The 20,514-nt window shown below is 38.5% G+C and overlaps 1 protein-coding gene and 1 long non-coding RNA gene across 4 annotated transcripts in view; both read right to left on the bottom strand.

Annotated features, from left to right (window-relative positions):
- Positions 1–961: 961 nt before the first annotated feature.
- Positions 962–7,976, bottom strand: LOC311583951. The gene is made up of 2 exons (XR_014774726.1): positions 3,713–7,976; positions 962–2,529 (listed from the first exon to the last, which is right to left on the bottom strand). It is a non-coding gene; the product is annotated as an uncharacterized lncRNA (long non-coding RNA).
- A 1,159-nt stretch (positions 7,977–9,135) lies between these two features.
- TRIM33 (tripartite motif containing 33) overlaps positions 9,136–20,514 on the bottom strand; it is an 89,398-nt gene continuing 78,019 nt past the window's right edge. For 2 of the 3 annotated variants that reach the window (XM_084757942.1, XM_084757940.1), the window contains 7 exons: positions 20,065–20,224; positions 18,283–18,629; positions 15,993–16,116; positions 14,343–14,417; positions 10,986–11,138; positions 9,519–9,569; positions 9,136–9,439 (listed from right to left, as the gene is read on the bottom strand). In XM_084757942.1, the coding sequence (XP_084614068.1) occupies positions 9,227–9,439; positions 9,519–9,569; positions 10,986–11,138; positions 14,343–14,417; positions 15,993–16,116; positions 18,283–18,629; positions 20,065–20,224 (1,123 nt within the window). In that variant the 3' untranslated portion in view covers positions 9,136–9,226. The remainder of the gene's footprint in view (positions 9,440–9,518; positions 9,570–10,985; positions 11,139–14,342; positions 14,418–15,992; positions 16,117–18,282; positions 18,630–20,064; positions 20,225–20,514) is intronic. The other variant, XM_084757941.1, reaches the window with a different exon arrangement.

The following is a 20,514-nucleotide window of genomic DNA, read 5'->3' as shown; positions in this document are numbered from 1 at the left end:
TTAAATACCATGGAGTTTTTCTTTTGCTACTTCTAGATTTTGTCTGACTTCTAGTGTTCTTTTTATATGATTCATCTGTTTGTGGGTCCCTGTGCTCATCCCACTGAGTTTCTGGAGGTGTTACCATTGTTTCTTTGAATATATTTTCATTTCCTTTCTCTCCCCTCTGGACGTGTTGGGTCCATAAAGTTGTCACCCATTAAAAATGTGTATTTAGTACTTTCTAGTGTCCTTCACCACCCATTTGATTCAGCAGTGCCATTGTATGTGTTAACCTCTTTTGCCTGGTCTTTAGTTTTGAAAGCAGTTTTTGTTCCTGACATTGCCTAGCGTGGCTTATAGCCCTTGTGCTCAGCTTCCCCAGTAGCTAGGACTTCACGAGTGTCCATGCACAGCAAGCTGAGTCTGCTGGGTTTTGCAGTGCCTTGCAAGCAAGCATGCTCCCCCTCCGGGGCCTACCCCATAACCTCAAATGTTCCTGTTATTTGCCAGCTTTCCATTTGGGCGGATTAGTTCTTTTGTCAACCTGACATAGCTCAGGTCATTTTCGAGGAAGGGACCTCAGCTGAGAAAATGCCTTTATCAGATTGGCCAGTAGCCACATTTGTGGGACATTCTTTTTTGTCTTTCGTTTAAAGATGTATTTATTTATTGTTTTGTATAGTGTTCTGCCTGCATGTACAGGTGCAGGCCAGAAGAGGGCATCAGATCACATTACAGATGGTGGTGAGCCACCGTGTGGTTGCTGGGAATTGAACTCATGACCTCCGGAAGTGCAGTCCATGTGTTTAACCTCTGAGCCATCTCTCCAGCTCCGTGGGATATTTTCTTGATATGTGAGAGGGCTCAGCTACCTCTGGGCAGGTGGGCCTGTGTTATGTAAAAAAGTACGCTGAGTAAACCATGAGCAATCCTGTGAGCTTAAGCTGTTAAAGGTTTTTTTGTTTTTTTAAAAAACAGGGTTTCATGAACAAACTAAGTAGTCAGGATGACTAAACTTTGGTCCTGCATCTACCTCCTGAGTGCTGAGTTTACAGGCATGTACAACCACATCCAGTTTATGTAGTGCGAAGGACTAAATGCAGGCCATCAAGCATACTAGGCAAGTACTCTACCAAAACATCTTCAAGTAGACACTATATGCTATATACCAAACTGCCAGGTAAGATTCATCTGTTTGCCTACTGTGCAACAGAGGACAACTGTCCTAATTAGTGCTGTCAGCTAGATGCAGCCTAGTCATCTGAGCTTTAATCGAGGAATTGCCTACAATGGTCTGTAGATTGTTTTGATGCAGAACGGCCCAGCGCAAGGTGGTGGTATCATCCGCTATGAATGTGGTTCGAGGCTGTGTAAGAGGAGCTAGCTCTCAGCATGATCCTCGGGGTGGACCAGCACACAGTTCCCCCGCTGCAGTTTCTGCTCCACAGTCCTGCTGGAGCCCAATGCCAGACTTTCCTCAACGATGGGCTATCTGAAGTGAAGTTAAACCAAACTAATCCTTTCCTTCTCTATGTTGCCTTTCAATATGTTCTAGCAAAGCCACAGAAATAAAAAAAGAATAGTAGCCACCTGCTTCCTTAGTGGGTCTGGGCCTGCTCCTTAGAAGGGAATTCACGCCTAGTACTTCAATGAAAGCGGTCAAAGGCCCATGGCTGGAGAGGTCGCAGGCCCCAGAGGAGCCTCTTACTACAACACTGCTGCTTTGCTAAATAGACGTTATCAAATTGCCTTCTAAATATTTTTATTTATACTATATCAACTCCCCCAAAGCTCAGAGAACACTAAAGAAGTGGGGGGCAGAGCCAGAGGCTAGGGAGGAGTGCTGTGAACGCTGTCTTCTGGATGTGCTACTGGCTGTCACATACACCAACTTAAGTCTCCTACTGTAACCCACACACGAGCAAACCAGCTGGCGCATTAGCCTGCATGGGAGCCCTCATGAGGACCTACCCACCCTTACCTGAGGAGCAACTGTGGGAGGAGCAATGTTACCACGCATGCTCTGGTGGACAGCCCACCATCCATCAGCACTAACCAGGCTCCATAGGTGATTTTAAAAATAAAAAATGGCTGGGTGGTGGGGGTGCATGCCTGTAATCCCAGCACTCCAGAGGCAGAGGCATGTGGATTTCTGTGAGTTCAAGACCAGCCTGGTCTACGGAAATGAGTCCAGGACAGCCAAGGCTACACAGAAAAACCTTGTCTTAGAAAAACAAAATAGTCAACAACAAAATAATAATTAAAAGCGAAGGAGGCAGAATGAAGTTTTGGAAGATGGGAGGGGAGATCGGCTTGAGTATGATCAGGATAAGCATGTTTGAGATGAGACTGCTAAAGAACAAATATTCTCAAAAATACCTATTTCCAAGGCTCCAGGGAAGCTGAACCACCGGTGCCCATCCCTTCTATCAAGACTCACCGACGTGATCTGCTGCTTCTGAAACAATGCTACTCAGCACACACGAGGCCACTTTTCCCCAACTGCTGCAACGAGCAAACAGATGCCATTCTTCCTCCAGTAATTTTCTCCAGAAGGAAAAGGCAAGGTTACTGTCACACCCTTAAAAAATCAAACACTACCCCATATCACGTAAGACATGATGCATACAAGGAACTTCTGAGATGTCCCTCAAATGTCTTTAGTGGTCAAGCTCATGTCGTTCAAAACTCAGTCCAAATGGTCCAGCACACGGACAGGCAGTCCTAGCTATACAGGAGCAGATGAGTCTCAGTCTAGCTTAAGAACTCAAAACAGAAAAAAAACAAAACAAAACCCAAGTTGACACCCTGCGTGTGATTGTTTTATCTGTGATAGTCTTATCATCCTTGTGTACATTGACTTTCGTTCTTTTTTAAAAACACAGACCAAAGGTTTTACAAATGTCCCCACATTAGTTTTGTTTTTACTATCCCATGTAATTTGACTCAAGTCAAATGCTGTATCAACAGTACGGCAGATCTTTGAGGATATTTACAATTCATTTAAATGTTTTTTAAAAAAATATATAAATTAAAGAAAACTTAAATCAATCTTACTCAACATTTGAAGCATTTTACGGCACAAATGAAGTTCCTTGGGACACCATCAGAAATACATGTCCCTAAGTATGACTGACTTCCCAGATCACTAACAACTTTACAAATGAAAGAACACAGACACACACAGACACACAGACACACACACACAGACACACACACGTAATGTGTTTAACACATCTAAGGCTATGTAATACCAAAAAAGGGAAACCGGCGATAAAAATGTTCATTACGTTTTTATTCTTGTATTCTCTAAAAACCCAAAGCTTTATAAGGTTGTTAGTTGGGCTCTTGAAGTCTACAGGTTAACTAAATTAATATAAAATTTTATCAATTCGTAATAGCTGAGGACAGATTTAAAATATGTCTAGTGTGGAAGGCCTTTTTCATCACTAAAAGGGAAAAAATTTAAGACAGGTCTCACTATGTGGCCCAAGCTAGTCCCAAACTAAAAAACTTTACTGCTTTCACCTCTTGGGTGCTGGAAATAACATGGAAAAAAAAAAAACTTTTTAGCTGGGCCTGGTAGCATAACCTTTAATCTCTTAGTGGGAGGCAGAGCCAAGTGGATCTCTGGCTGAAGGCCAGCCTGGTGTATCAGCCAAGGCTATACAGAGAAGCCCTGTCTTTTTTGGAGTGACTACTGTGTCATCCCAGTGGATGGGAAGCTTACACTCCCTCTGAGGTCCATGAGCGTGATATGCTTCTTCTCTTTTCACCAGGGATCCAAGTGACTATAAAAGGTCCACAGAACAAGTAGCAAAATTAGAGCTTAAACCAAAGTTTGTACAATGAAGGACCAAAACCCATTTTTTTAAAATCAACTACATAAAGGCCGACTACAGAGGGGAATAATGACAACTTAACAGTGTGACGTTTTACTTGCACTAAGTTATATACAACCTAAAGAAAGGCCAAAGTAACAACTTCATGCCAGTCTTCAACAGCTCCTGCAGAGTGTCTGTGGCTTTCTTATTGCTAAACCCATTCATCCTTACCTCTTGCCGAAACATCACCACTAACATCTTATCCTTTTAAAGAACATTTATCCCACAATTCACTCATGGGTCCCCTGAGCCAACCCTGATCACAGTACCACTAACAGTCTAAAACACTGTGAAGGCAGAAACTGCATTTTACCTTGTAAATATCTCCAGTGTCTAGCAGAATATATAAACTTGTGAATTGCACTTAAGTCTCAAAAAGAAAGGAAATTCATTTGAAAACTTTTGCAATTTTCTAATTTAATAGAAATAACCAAAACAATGTGGGTTTTTAAACAAGGCTTCAAACTAATCTAATACAACTTCTACAACACATTCCAGAGCATTGTAACAAGAATTATTTACAGGCAGCTAATGTATTAAATAACCATAAAAAGAAAAAACTTGCTTATTACACGCAGCAAAAAACACAGGAACAGAACAATTAGAAATTGTAACCTTGTTTAAAAAAATTAAATATGATCATTTAGAGAATACAATACCACAGAAACAGCACTTTTTAAGAATCATTCTGAAGGGTAGTTTAACTATGTGCAAAAATAGTAGTAATGAGGGGAGACCAGCAGAAACACTGGAAGCAAGGAACTAGTAAGGCTGTGACTTTTAACACTTTTGTGTGTAGCTGTGTCCACGGAGGAAGTGAGCAGGCTTTGCAGCTGCTCACACCTTGCATTCTAAGCTCATACCCATGTTTCACTGCTTTGAAACATAGTAAATGCCTACAAGTCTCAGATCAGGAGCAGACATGCACTTCATTCTCAAGAATGAAATTTAGGCCACAACTGAATGGAGTATCGTGGCACTTAAAATGTAATTTTGGTGCCTTCGTAGGAACTGGTTGAATGTTAACAGTTCAGTTCTTAAATGACACTTGATATAAAAGGGCTAACCTTGATTCTATACATTCTGTAGTTTTGACAAATACGCCAACTTATTTTTTTAAGATAATTTTGTTTCTAGATACAATAAAAATATATAAAGGATCATGTAAGGAAACATAAGTAACTAAGATTGGAGAGATGCACTTTTGACCAAGTAAAACATGCATTTAGCCAAGTAAGGAAGCCATTATGTCCAAGAGTAAATGCTGAAATTGGAAATGTCTATGTAAACTGTGGCATATAAATTTTTTTCCTTAAAAAAGTACCTTCAGTTTTTTTTTTTACTCAAACAGCTACTGTTAAAAAAATATGCAACTTTCTCCAATTTTTCTTTTAAAATAAAATGCCACAATATATTGTCATTACTTCCAGCATACATTTAAATTTAATTTTTTTTAAAAGATAGACTGGGTGATATGCATACAAACTTTCCTATAAAATCACCATCCAGGAGAGGGTTATGACATGCTATTATTAGGCAGCAGACTCAAAGCAGCGTTATTGCTTTATCAAGGAAGTATTAACTGGGAGAAACAAGTTAACATCCAGGTCGGGTGTATTACCCAACTGCAACACACCTTGAAAATCTTAATCACCTTCAGGAGACAATTAGTGAGGAGGCATGAATGGTGTACCTACTTGCATGTTATGTGTAAGGGCTCATGTGTGGTGCATACTTACACGTGTGAGGACACGTGTGCTAGGGTGCATGTGTGGAGGTTGGAAGACATCTTTACGTGTTAATCCTCACCTTCCATCTTCAAGAATGAATGTGCCGGGCTCGCTAGCCAATGGGCTTCTCTGCCTCCCATCTTTCTGTGGAACTGTGCTTATAGGCGCACATTGCTGTTCCCACATTTACATAGGTGCTGGGGATCCAAAGCCGGACCCCCATGCTTGTGGAACAAGCATACTTTTAACCCATGAGTCATCTCCTCAGCTCAACCAAGCTGTTTTAACTCAGGAAGTTGGGTGGGTAGGTTTTATTTTTGTTTGTTTTCTTAAATTTTTATTAACAAAACTACCTACTGATCCAATCCAATGCTGGCTACAAAAAGAAATTGAATTTTTGTACTTTATGTGCTGTGTGTGAATAAGGCTGGGCACCAGATGGAAAGGCTAAGTAAGGGCGAGGGGACTACAGCATCTACTCCCCATTTTGGATAAAAAGGACTGTTCAGTAAGCCACAACCCAAGGGCATAGTTGGAAGACCTGAATCTCTGGCTTACTAATACTACTCACTAATAATTACATGGCAGGATACCTGCTGAGGTAATTGATAAACTATAATTTGCACACTTTAAAGCGTTATGTCTTTGGATTAACTAAAAAGCAAAACAAAACAAAACAAAAACCCCAAAAAACTCAAAACCTGTTAAAAGATTGAGAACTGACTTTTAATGACCTAAAAGTCCCTCATAAGAAACACAAGTGGGGGAAAAAACAACCTGCGGATTCCAAAGGGGACAATTTCACCAAGGGATCTAATGCTTTACCACAGCTGGGTGGTAGCAATCTGGCGTTTGTATATAGAGCAAAGTCCACACTGGACCCTATAGACAGGGCAACGACTCCATCTGATAAAGCAGTTCATTCTCTCAGTCAAGCAGCGGAGTTAAATGCTGAGACACGTAAATTAAGGCCAGCCGACCAGGCTGAGGAACATTTATTCTTAGTTTTCTGATGGTAAAAACAGCCCTAAATTTACCAGGAACCTTGAAGGATTTTAAGGAATCATCATTATGCAGACTTTTCTGCAAGTGTAAGATACAGACTCTAACAAACACAGTATGAAGAGCATCTCTCCTGCATCAGGAGTTAGCAGCTACTGTTTTTGGTTTTGTTTTGTTTTTTAAATATAAAGAGGGAAACAGGAGATACTTTGAATAAGAATTACATTTTTATATTTTAAATCATACTTATGACAAAGCTGGACAGCCTAGAAACACAATGACCAGTGTGCAAAAAGGGCTTTATGGAGTTACAGTGAGCATCATAGAAGCCTGGCAGCTGATAGCAACTACATTAATCCCTCAGCAGTAGGGGCACCTTTGCTAACAGAAATGGAACAGACTAAATTGGTAGTTAAAAAAATTAAAGGGGAAATCAAACCCCAAGGAAACATGAGCATGCCTTTATGGAACACACTCTCAGGGCTTCAAACATTGAGAGTCATTTGTTTAAAAAAAAAAAATCTTTGTTTGCCTCACTTAACTGGGCTTATTTATAACTCATTACTGAGAGCTTGGAAGGATTCATACAAGACGCAGATATAAATCACTGGAAGTCAGGGGCTTCACAAAATGAAGTAAACTCCTACTCCCTCACTTGCCAAAAATGCACTTACAAATCGAATCATGGATATCAAAGAGATAGGTATAAATAAAATACTTTAAAAATAAATATTCTTCCCCTCATAAAAAAAAAACTTGAAACCTCAATAAAAATGATAAAATGGTTTGGAGTATTTTTTTTTAAATGAAGCTTGATTTATAAGGGAAGAGAAAGGAGATGAGGCAATAATATGATTGATATTGTTTGAGTGCAGCATGAGAAGGCCTAAATCACACTCCTCTGTACCCACATCCCTTGTTAAGAAAAAAACAACCCAAAGGAATCTGTATAATAATTTCTTTAGAGCACTTTATTTGATTCAATGCACACTAAAAATATTCACTTCTTCAACAATTACGTCAAATAGTTTTCTGAGGAAGTCTACAGTCTTAACTGCTTAGGTTGAATTTTTTAAAAAGGCAAATGATTTGCCACACATCTGCTGACACCTGAAGTATTTCTGATGTTGAGTTCTGCTTTGGTCACTTTATACTCTACTGTGCCCATACAGAAGTAGGACTACAGCTCTTAATCCAGCAGCGAGGCGCACACCATCTAGAGCACACTTGATCTGAGTGTCACACTGAAGAGGAGAAAAGTAAGCCAGAGCAGTCGGTCTACCTGCCCCAGGTGCTGCTCCTGTCATCAGGTGGTTAATAAAGTTGGGCTTACTCCAGTTAGCATTCAAGTGGGGATCGGCTCGTTTTCAGGATTTACTTACAGGTCTGTTCTAAGTCATGTAACGCCCCCAGTCCATGCACATGTCCCACTTGGTGGACAGATGAGTAATCTAACCCCACCGGGTTTATTTCAGTATTTTGATATTTCAATAATAAGCTGCTTCTGAAGATTTTTTGAGAAGTCTGTTCTCTATTAAAATAAGATAGAACCTCAAAATATGAATGTGAACATTAGAAATAGACAGCATATATTACAAATCCATTCTTGATAGGAACATTAGTAAGAATACACATTAGCTTAAAAAACAGGCTCAGCAAATGTTGCTGATCTGCCAGAAGTCTGAGCTCACTATTTACAAATAAGACAAAGTGAAATACAGAAAATTGTACACATTTGGTAGCTGACAGATTTCTGTTTACCAATAGTGGTCTACTGGAAACTGGTATGAAGACGGACTGGGTGAAAGTTAGTCGTCACCTTCTCAATGTAATTTACATGTACAGAAATTCTGAAATAAACGTCCTGTCTTTTGAGGGAATAACTAACTGTGTGGTCAGATGATCTGACCAGTAAGTATAATTGTTTAGATGGGTTTTCTGGAAAGGACTTCCGCAAGTCTGTATGACCCACTACTGAAAGTCATCATCATTTTAGTACGCCACTGAAGTTGACTAAATAATCATGGTTATACTCCTAGACCCTACAACTAAGTAGAAAATAAAACTACTCTTGAGTTCTTTAAACCAGTTTAAAAACTAAGGCCCAATAGATCAATATGAGAGAAAATACAGTGGCATGATTCAATTCATCTTTAGTGACATTCAAGTGGAATCTGATCTACTCAATTTTTAACCAGAAAACAACCCATTCGTGTTTGTGGAGGGGGAGGCTTTTAAGCTGTTTAACTGTGTGCTCTAGCAGAGACACATCACGCAACATGAGCCTTGCAGGCTTGCCTGACTCAGTACCCTTCACTAATTAACACACATGATCATCTACGTTTATAACAGCCAGAGAACCATCTTCATTTGTAACAAATTCCCAAACAATTTCACTTGTAATTTTGTTCTTAAAGTTGCCAACAGCGTTCTCTCCTCCTTTCTTGACAAAAATGTTTTCTGTGTCCATTATTTCAATCTAATACTGTATGAAAGCTACCAGCTTCTTTAAGGAGGTACCCACTGTACACAGGATATTCCAGTAACACTTAAATAAAAGGGCGTTTTATTTATTTCTTTTGTTATTTCTTTCTTTTGAAAAAACAACTCATTTAAGTCCATGTCATTCTATTTTATATGCACCGGTCTCTCATCTGGCTTTAGGCGCTTTCTGCGAGGCTGTATAAAATCTTCATCAGAGTCTTCGGTTACTTCGCCATCGTCCTCTTCCTGCTCAAACTCTGGCAAAGGAGCGAAGGTCCTGTCTGAGTACATCTCTGAGAGTTTATCTTCAAAGTACAATGCAACTGCTTTCCCTGCCTGAGCTACTTCTGAATCAGCCTGCAAGCAAAAGATAGGAATATTCACCTATTGATAATGCATATTCCTTCACCAAGTTTGCATGGTCTGAAAAGCTTACCTTCAAATTAATCTCTTGTGTGTCTGCATAAACTTGAACAACTTTCATCATCTAAAAAGGATACCAGAGTCAAAAAAAAAAAGGGAAATTATAATCCTTTCTAAAGTAAGAAACTGTATAGGATTGGTGACGAAAGTCAGCCATACTAGGGAGAACAAATTGCTAAAACCAGATTAAGTGCTATCTAAAATTCTATAGAACATGGAACCACTTTCTTTACAAAGCTGTTAATAAAGTTACTTTGAAACCTCAATAACATCTCACTCCAAATTATTGAGGTCAATCTTAGTAGAAACTGGTCAGTAGACATCTACTCAAGAGAAAAATAGAATGCTAATTTTAAAACAGTCAAAATTTCCACAAGATAATCAGAATTATATCTTTATGGTAATACATTAATCATAAATTAACCTTTTTGTTTTGTTTTTGAGATAGGGTCTTCCCTACACAGCCCTGGCTGTTCTGGAACTGCTCACTATATAGGGCAGGCTAGCCCAGAACTCATGAAGATCTGCCTGCCTCTGCCTCCCAAGTGCTAGGATTAAAGGTGGGCAACACTATGTCTAGCTCACAAATTAACTATTAATGAAATAGGCAGAATATGTCTTTTTGTCAATGACAGTACACAATAGCATATCCATTTGAAAATAATCTATACTTTTATAAAGACAAAAATTTGGGTTTTGTAACTTGTAAATTTGCAGTAAGATTTTACTGATTTATTCTGTGGCAGACTGATATAAAACTGACTACACTTCAAACCTTATGGGGATTTTGGTTTGTGTATTCAAGCACCACCTGGATGTCTCTAGAGACAGCTATTGGTAGACTTGGAATCTCATCTGAGACTATTTTTTTCCTCCTATAAGGAAAAGCTTCCATAGCAGTAACAAACTTGACTTTATTACAAAGATAACAAAAAGCAATCCCCCTGACAGATTATCTGTCACTTTTTTTTTTCTCTTAAAATATGGGTAATACAACTTTAGCGTCCAAGAAATAAATTTAACTCACTGCAGAAACCAAACCCTCACCATATTGGCACTACTATTCAGTAGGCCTGCAGTTTAGTCAGAACACTCTACATTTATGTGGCCAGTGACAGAATTAAACAACACAGGCCCTTTTAGCTTTCCTTTAAGTGCCCCAAATGTGGTGGGATAAAATCATATTCCACCAAGTTACTTAACTTCAGACTACTTTCTATACTCAACTACAACTCTCTTAGGAAAGGCTATTCTGTAACACTCTTAGTGTCTTATATTTAAGAATATATTCCAAATTACAGGTAATAAACTGTCTTCTCTGGAGTTGAGGAAAAAAGATCAAAATCTGATTTTATAGAATGAAGCAAGGAAAAAAAAATCATTTGAATTAGGTAATTCTTTAAACAAGAAAAACAAAAAAGAGGAACCAAGGAAAGGAAAACTAACAGAACAATACTCTATAGGTTGGAAGCTAACATACTTCATTAAACCTTTCACAGTTCTTGAAGATCAAACGGACATCAGCCACAAAATCATCTGGGATTTGGTAATGCTGGGAATGTTTCTTCTGGAGCTTCTTTTTCACTGTCGATAAATCCATTGGTTTCTTTATAATTTTATAGTAGTTTGGTATCTAAAAAATAAATCATGGCATGTCAGAATTCTCCAAAATACCAAGGTATTTAATTTGAAAATATATAGCATACTGGTTACATTTGAAACACAATAAATGGACTTCAAGTTTTCTGTCCAATTATATCTTGAATATCAAATCTTATAGCAAACTATGTGCTGGTTTCCATGGTTACTTTAAGTTCCCAAGGTCCTATCATTAATAAGCATAATGGAAAAAAGCAACCAGCAGGAGAAGTCATCTCCAATAAGACCTACAGCACATCCGGTTCATTTGGTGCTTGATGACTCTGAAGAGGTCTTATAAAAAAAATTTAAAGGAGAAAGAAAAGTGTTTGAAAAGTATATTAATGCTATGATTAGAGCACAGTGTTGTAGAAGACATCAACACTTCATTTAAAAAAAAAAAAACACCTCAGAACACTGAAAGAAAAATTTGCATTTAGTGTTCTGACTCCACCTTTGGCCAAATGTTTTCTATACACCTGTGGGATATAAGTGAGCACAGTAAGGCTGGTTAGGGCTTGGCTATTATTTTGAGACACAGTCTATGCAGCTCAGGCTGGCCTCAAATTGAAGATCCTCCTGCCTCAGCCTCCCAAGTCCTGCGACCACTACCATGTGCTCCTATACTCAGCTAGAGAAGTTATCTGAATACACCTTGAAAAGAAAACACTAGGAAGTGACGCTCTACTGTAAAATTCCAAAACTGAAAAGATAAAAAAGATTTTCTAGAACCAAATGACTAGTACTGTTTATGATATGTTTCATCTGTCAAAGCTTTGTGCTTTTTAAGTTTCATTTCTTAGGCTACTTAGCAAACAGGTCAATGCTTATATTTAACAACAAACAGCTAACAAATAAAGTGCACACAGAATATTTTACTCCCCTAATTAGGCAATAAGAACCCCTAGCCCTTCTTTTATTGTAGTATTTCAGAGCCTTTATTCCAAGTCTCTAGCAGAATGAACAAAAAACCCCTACTAACCCGCCAAGTTCCCTAGGTGTCTCTTCTCAATCTTAACTATTTGTATTAAGAGCACTTACACACGGCAAAGCTATTGTGAAAAATACAACTGCACACTTAAATATTTGTTTTCTTTGTGAGCAGCACTGGAACAAAGCAGGCATAGAATCTTATAAACCATTTAGTATTTTTACTGCACAATTAGAAACGAAAGGCAGAAGAACACAATGTTTTCTCAGTTTTAAAGTTAGTTGACACACATGTGGCAATTCACATTTGTAATCCTAGATCTCTAGAGTTACAGGCAGGACCCTGTAGATTAAAGAAAAATAGAAGAGGAGCAGGAAAGAAGGGAAGAACTGAAAGAACAGGCTTTCTGCCCTAGTTCAATGTTCTTCCCTCATGTCAACCTTAAAAGGAGAATATAGAAATAAAACACAATTTCTATCGAACAACATTCACACACAATTTAATTTTTTCTTTTTAAAGACAGGATGCATGTCTGCGTTAGCTTAGGCAGGCCTCAAACTATCTTCCTACCCTAGCTACCCAAGTACTAGCAGCACCACACCTGGCTAACAAACTAAGGTTTCTGATTGTGATGTGAGGAGGTAATTCAGTCATGAACACTTCCCTTACACAAAGCCCAGATTCAATTTCCCAAACCACTACACATACAAATTGATTAAACAAAAGATATTTAACAATGTTATATGCTAAAATGTACAAATTTTACACTGATTATTTTCTATAAACTTCTAAATATCTCAATGAGGTTAAGAATGGTAGTGGTACTCATCTTTTGTTTGTTAGTTTTTCAAGACAGGTTTCTCTATGTATAGCCTTGGCTATCCTGGACTCCCTTTGTAGACCAGACTGATCTCAAAATCACAGAGATTTGCTTGCCTCTGCCTCCCTGCGTGCTGGGATTACAAGCATGTGCCACCGCACTCAGCAGCGGCACACAGCTCTACTCCCAGCACTCAGGAGGCAGAGGCAAGCACATCTCTTGAGTTTGAGGCCACTTTGGTCTATACACTGAGTTCCAAGATATCAAGAACTACATAAAACCCTATCTCGAAGGAGGGAAGGAGGGAGGGAGGGAGGGAAGGAAGGAAGGAAGGAAGAAAGGAAGGAAGGAAGGAAGGAAGGAAGGAAGGAAATTACTACATACTATAAATATTTATCAAATTATCAAAGTGCACTCCAAAAATTTGTAAGAAAACAAAGGAGGGTGGCTGTGTGGCGAGATGGACCAATGGTTAGGTGCACTTACTGCTCCTGCAGAGGACCTAGCTCAGTTCCCAGCATCCACGTGACAGCTCACAGCTGCCTGTTCTAGGTTATCTCACATCATCTTCAGGCCTCCACAGATGCCCAGTATGTATACAGTAAATATACATGTAGGTAAATACTCATACATATAATTTTTTTAAAAATAGTAAAAACTATTTTAGGGGCAGGAGAGATAGCTCAGCAGTTAAGGGCACTGGCTACTCTGTCCATTCCCAGTACCCAGAACAGCTCACAACTGTTTGCAGCCACAGTCCTACGGGGTCCACTGTCCTCTTCTGGCCTCCCTGAGCACCAGGGATGTACATGGTGCACAAATATACACACATCCAAAACATCCATACGCCCAAAAATAAACTTAACAAAATAATAATAATTAGTATTTTATTTTTTAAAAGGTGTTTCCAGAGCATTTAATCCCAGCACTGGGAAGGCAGAGAAAGGCAGATCTCTGTGAGTTCCAGGACAAAGTACCTAAGAACTCTGCTTTAAAAAACAAAAGGTAAGCAAGCAAACCAACAAAGGTGAAAAGGTGGTTAAAGAGTGTAGAGTGAGAGGCAAGGTAATAGAAGATGTTGCCCAAGGAATATAAAACTTCAGTTAGGCGGATGGTCTACTGCCTCACATGTAAATCACATTTAATGATATATTGCATATTTCAAAATTATTTAAAGGAGTTTTGACATTCCACTCTGATAAAAAACGTTAAATTGATGGTGATGGGCATGCTTGTCTGATTAAATCTTTCAATTTGCATGTAGGTCAAAACATCATATTGCACCCTACAAGTATACATAACTCATCAATTAAAGTTCTAAAAAAATGGCGCGGAGGAATTACCAGAGCGTATGAGTCACAGTAAGTTAAGTAACTTACTAAAGAAGCCCCAAGGAAGCCACAGCCCACAGACTGCTTTACTGGGTGGATACAAAGCATGCAACTCACCGAAACAGGAACAGGCTCCTGGAATTCAATACTTAATTCATGGCAATAGAGGTAAAGCAGAAGACGTTCACATTTCTGGCCCCCAAAAGAAAAAAAAAAAAAAAGACAACTATTTTTTCCCAGTAAGATATTTTGGAGAATACAGCTACAAAGTACTATTACAACAAACAGAACAAACAATACCTTCTATATAATAGGGATCAAACAAAATAATTTTGCTTTCCATTAAAATTTGACACCATGATCTATTCTACCTTAATTAAGTGTATCTATTCTAATAGAACTAAGGCAATTTATCTATTATTCTTATTTACAGAAATATAAATAATTCATAAAACAATTTACAGTAAACGAGTAAAGAAAATTTCACCATTAGTACCTAATACAATTCCCAAAGGTAGGCAAAAACAAGTATTATTTCTGTTTTTCATCGACTCCATTCAGATTTAAAATTAACAAAATCTCTTTCTCTTTAATCCAATTACAAACTCTTCCCTTTTAATTCTTTCTTTTCATCTTTTCTGAGACAGGGTTTTACTACATAGCTCTGGCTTGTTTAGAACCTCTTTATAGACCAGAACTAGCCTAAAATTTGTGGCCACTCTCCTGTCTCTGTCCCGAGTGCTGGGCTCAAGACCTATTTTTAAGAGAGCTATTAAACTTTATTTTACATTAGTAGTTTTTACTTACTTAATCTTTAATTTGTATTTAGTTTGTATTTTCAAGTATATGTATTAAAGCTAAACTTACTTCTAATATCCACAGAACTATGTGAAAGGTATCCCGTTGTTAAAATTAGTGAAAATTTGAGTAAATTTAAAAAATTGGGTTTCATTTTTAACATGATGGGAAGCTATTGAAAAATTGTAATCAAGTGGGGCATGGTGGCACACGCCTCTAATGCCAGCACTCGGGAGGCAGAGGCAGGCAGATCGCAGTGAGTTCGAGGCTGGCCTGATAACACAGAGAGAGCCTGTCTCGAAAAACCAAAAATAAATAAATACATACATAAATGAATAAATAAATATTGTAATCAAGGAAGTGGTAAATTTATTTACTTTTTTTTTTTTTTTTTAAAGAAAAGAACACTGTTTAAATATAGAAAAACAGACTTAAGGGACAAAGGAAGAAACAAGGAAATCAACACAAAATTATGGTGGGGAGATTTTTTTTTAATGGCATTATAATCATGTGACGTTTTAATCTCAGAGGTTTCTGGTCACAACAAGAAAGGTGGTAGGAATACTAAGGAAGGAATTACTTGTCTGGTGTTTGCTATCATTTTTTTGAGGGAGGATCAGAAACCAGGATTTGAGTTGAAACATATTAATCTGGCCTATGAGTCTGGCCTAATGGTACATGCCTGTAATTGCAGCACTCAGAAGGGAGTACAGCTGCAAATTTAAGCCCAGCTAACAGCAAGGGATAACTATCTTAAAAAAAAAAAAAAAAAAAGGTTAAGTCTTGAGCTCAAAACTGAAACCAAAGACTTTAGAAGTCATAATACACCATCAGATGCTGCAGAACCTACCAGGTTGTGCACATTCCACAGAGGTGCGGGCTGTGCATAGTATGGGCTGGGTAGGGAACATGGGAGACACAGGCTGATGCCCACAAAATCTCTATTAACAAGTCAGCTCTGATACTTACCCTTTGGTCCACGGGGCTTAAGCCCTGTGCAGTTTTCCCCTTCTTACTATGCTGCATATTATCACAATCGTATTCAACTTCTGGCTTCCCAATATCTCTGCAAAACGTGCATATCCAGTCCCCACTACACAGGGAGAAAGGCAGTTAGTCCATGTAATGACAACAAAGCCTATTCTGGAGAAGACAGGTTGCTAGTGCAGGTCTCCATTTTATTTTGTTTTCGTGAGTGTGTGTGTGTGTGTGTGTGTGTGTGAGAGAGAGAGAGAGAGAGAGAGAGAGAGAGAGAGAGAGAGAGAGAGAGAGAGAGAGAGAAGAGAGAGAGAGAGAGAGAGAGAGAGAGAGAGAGAGAGAGAGAAAAGGAGTTTGTTTATTCCCATATACAGTAAACTCTTCAAAACTTTTTCCAATCACATATCAAGTGACAACCTTCTGGAAAAATATAATATGAAATCTCTACATTAAATATGAGTCTACTCATGGCACAAAGTCAATGATCAGTTCCTGCAGCAAAATACCTGACAACTTCTCTGAAGTTACCATATCAGCATCCCATGGTCCTAATTCTGTGATAGGAAAACAATCTGTCATTTATTTTCTTGCAAGCACAAAGACCTACATGACACCTGTAATTCCCATCACTGGGGAAGCAGGATGGAGAAACTCTGGGCAACAAGCTAACAACCTAGCTATTTGAATGGTTCAAGTAGGCACCTAAGGAACAGTTCCCAAGGCTGTCACTGGCCTACACACACACCGCCCCACACAGTGTATGTACATACAAAGAAAAAGCAGACAGTATGGAGTTTCTTGAGCATCTACAGTGTTCTAAAGCATATTAAATGAACCAAAACCAAATCACGTCTTTTTTTCATGGCCTCTTTTAAAAATGGATATACAAACACGTGCTTGTAAGCACAAGCATATGTATTACGTTCTGCCTAAATGTACACCTGCAGGCCAGAAGAGGGCACCAGATCTCATTATAGATGGCTGTGAGCCACCATGTGGGTGCCGGGAACTGAACTCAGAACCTTTGGAAGAACAGCCAGTGTTCTTAACATCTGAGCCATCTCTCCAGCCTGCTCTCTTAACTTTTAAAAGTCAGATAAAATATATACTGTTTTAAATCAGGGTTTCTATTAAATTATGCCTTTCACAAATTATCTGTCCATATTTTTCCCTTTTTTCTCTGCCTATATATAAATATACAGAGATAAATAGAGATATATTAATCTAGGCAGATAATAAATATTCTAATTCTAGGAGTTTTATATAGAGTCTATGCCAATAGTTTACATTCCTCCCTAAGTGTCTGCCTTTAAAAACTGGTAAAACCTTAGCCGGGTATAGTAATACAGGCCTTTAATCCTAGCACCAGGAAAGCAGAGGCAGGCATATATCTGTGAGTTCAAGGCCAGCCGGGTCTACATAGTAAATTCCAGGATAGCCAGGAGTACACCCCCACCTTCCCCCCTTTAAAAAAAGAAAAAGAAAAAAGAAAAAAAGAAAATTGGCAAAGTCTTAATGTACCAAGATATTACCATGCCAAGAAAACGGGGCCAGCAAGACAGCCAAGGTAAGAGCACGTGCCACCAAGCCTGATGATGAGTTTGACTCCCCAGAACCCACACAGTAGAAGGAAAGACTGAATCCTGCAAGTTGTTCTCTGACCTCTATACATGTTCCAGAGCACCTGTGTACACATGTGCATGCACATGTGCAGACATACACATAAATAAGTAATATAATAAAAAGAAAGGAACTTCCTTATTAGATCACTAGCAAATCATACCACTAGCAGGTATTACAATTAAAAAAACAACCAAAAGGAGCTGGAGAAATGCCTTAGCAGTTAAGAGCACTGGCTGCTCTTACAGAGATCCTGAGTTCAATTCCCAGCAACCACATGGTGGCTCACAACCATCTATAATGTGATCTGATGCTCTCTTCTGGCCTGCAGGTGTACATGTAGATAGAGCACTGCATACATAACTAATAAGTAAATAAATATTAAAACAAACAAACAACAACCAAAAAATATTCTGGCATTGTTTATATAGCTAGTTTTCTTCTCCCATCTTAGTGCCTCAGACTGAACCCAGGGGCCTTATGTATGCTAGGCACATGATCTAGCACTGACTACATTGTCTCAGCTTCATTATCTCCTAGTTTTTGCAGTCAAACGGTTTAATCTTTAAAACGGGCTTTTTTGAGGAAAGACCAGAACAACTTTCTGCTATATATTTAGATTTAGGAATAAAAGGACTCGAATCAACTATTTCACTGATACCTTGGAAAGCTGAGAAGGGTTGGAACATGACAAGTAAGATGAAAGACCTTTGGACATTTTTCACAGCACAACAGATCCCCTCCATTCTGGCAGACAGCACACCAGTCTTCATTTGGATCATCGTCTTTGCTGCTGCCGTCTCCGGTCCTTGCTGACCTGTGCATGAGATTTCTAACTGGAGATTTTCCATTAACTAGACTACCAAGTCCTGACTGTTTGCAGCTTTCACTGATATCTGTGGGTTCGGTTTTCACGTGGTTCTCCAGGCTTGTTAATGTATCCAGCTCACTCTCTAGATGGAGGTTAGTTGAGAGAGGTGGTGTCAAACTACTCTCAGGACTGCTCAACTACAAGAAAGCAAAGACAAGTTTCCTTTTTACACAATCATTTAATCCTTACTTGTATATAGCATGTGTATATATACATAAAGCTACATTAATAGACACATACTTACTAAAATTATTCTGTAAATCACTTTAGTGAAATAAAATACAAATAAACTCCCAATTACATATGCTAAAATGATTTTTAGGAGTTTTGTCCATCCATTATTGCTCATATAGTTCCAAAACTCACTACACCATTATACACATGACTAAGAAATAAACTAACAATCATACTATACATATACATATTTTGGTTTTTGAGACAGTGTTTCTCTGTGTTATCTTGGCTGTCCTGAACTCTTTGTAGATCAGGCTGGCCTTGAACTCACAGAGATCCACCTGCCTCTGCCTCCCAAGTGCTGGGATTAAAGGTATGTGCTACCACACCAGGCCAGTTATATGATTTTTACAGAAAGCTTATTATAGTACACTATTTTTCCAATCAAAATCAGTTATATAGCCTTTGAGAAGTATCTTATACTACTCTTTGGCACACTTATTGTTTAACTAATGGAGGACTATAGCAATATAAAATAGATCTTTCACAATACCATCTATTTTTATGAGAGCACTTTTTTTGTTGTTGTTGAGACAAGGTTTCTCTGTGTAACAGCCCCTGGCAGTCCTGGAACTTTGTAAACCAGGTTGGCCTTCAACTCAGAGATACACACCTGCCTCTGCCTCCCTGAGTGCTGGGATTAAAGGCGTGCCCTGTCACGCCAGGCTTATGGGGGCACTTTCTAAACTAGGAGTTTTAGTGGAACAGATGACATTATTAGAAACACTGAGCTAAAGGTGTAGCTCTTTAATCCATACATTGTACCTCATAAAGTGACATGCAGAGATATCTATGCGCCAATAACATAGGAAGAAACGTAAAAAACCTGGGCAAAAGGAGTAACAAAACATAAAATTTGTAAATGAAGATAGGCTTGGACATTCCTCCATTCTGTTTTATAAATTGTATAAACTGTTTGGTCTGAGAATTCTAGAGAATGGTTTATAAGACAAAAAGAAAATCTTTCTATCCCAAAGTCTTTGATCAATAATCTTTCCTATGAACAACCTTAGTGTTGAGTTCCTAGGATACAAACAAGAGTTAACGTTCTGCTGTGGCCTTGAGATCCTACATGTACACTGAGACCATTAACAGAACATAATTTAGCACCATGGCGTTAGCATTAACTAAATAGAAATTCCAAGATAATATCAAGTAAGTACTTAACACAATCAAATCTTTTCTGATTAATTATAGCTGACTCTTAAAAGCAAAAATAAAATGAGATCTTAGCTTGTGTCAGACACAAAGATTAAAAAACAAGTAAGTATGTGTAATGAGCTAGAAGATCAGGGTCGTGACTTCCTGACGCCCTGTCAGACCCTGGTGTGAGCTCACCATACAGGCACTCCTCCTGCCATCCTCCGTCTTCTCTTGTTTCACAGCTCCTGAAAAGCTACACATCTCTTCCTCAGTCCCAGGTTCCTGCTTGACCTTCACCTGATCAGACTTGAAACTATGACCACTTTTCTCAGTAGTTCTTCCGGATGAGCCACAGCTAGTAAGAAACAAGTAAAAGTCACATGTTTGCTTGCATAGCAAAAATAGGCGCAAGTACTATTTATTAAAGGTAATTTAGGTAGTTACCTAAAAAAGAAAGGTGACAGACCTAAGCCAAGACCTTAAAATTACACTTCATGATCCAAAACACTTAAGAGTAAACTACTAAAAGAGTCTAACAAACATTTACATTTCTCCATGCCAGTACAAGTTGAGTATTCCTTATTCTATCTCAAACACCTGATAGTTTTGAGATGTTTTGTCCTATTTTGAAACGTTTACTATACA

This window comes from Acomys minous (genome assembly GCF_964271855.1).
Source record: "Acomys minous genome assembly, chromosome: 14".
NCBI classification, from domain to species: Eukaryota; Metazoa; Chordata; class Mammalia; order Rodentia; family Muridae; genus Acomys; species Acomys minous.
The sequence above is the reverse complement of the archived record's forward strand: the minus strand, read 5'-3'. Positions and strand labels throughout refer to the sequence as shown.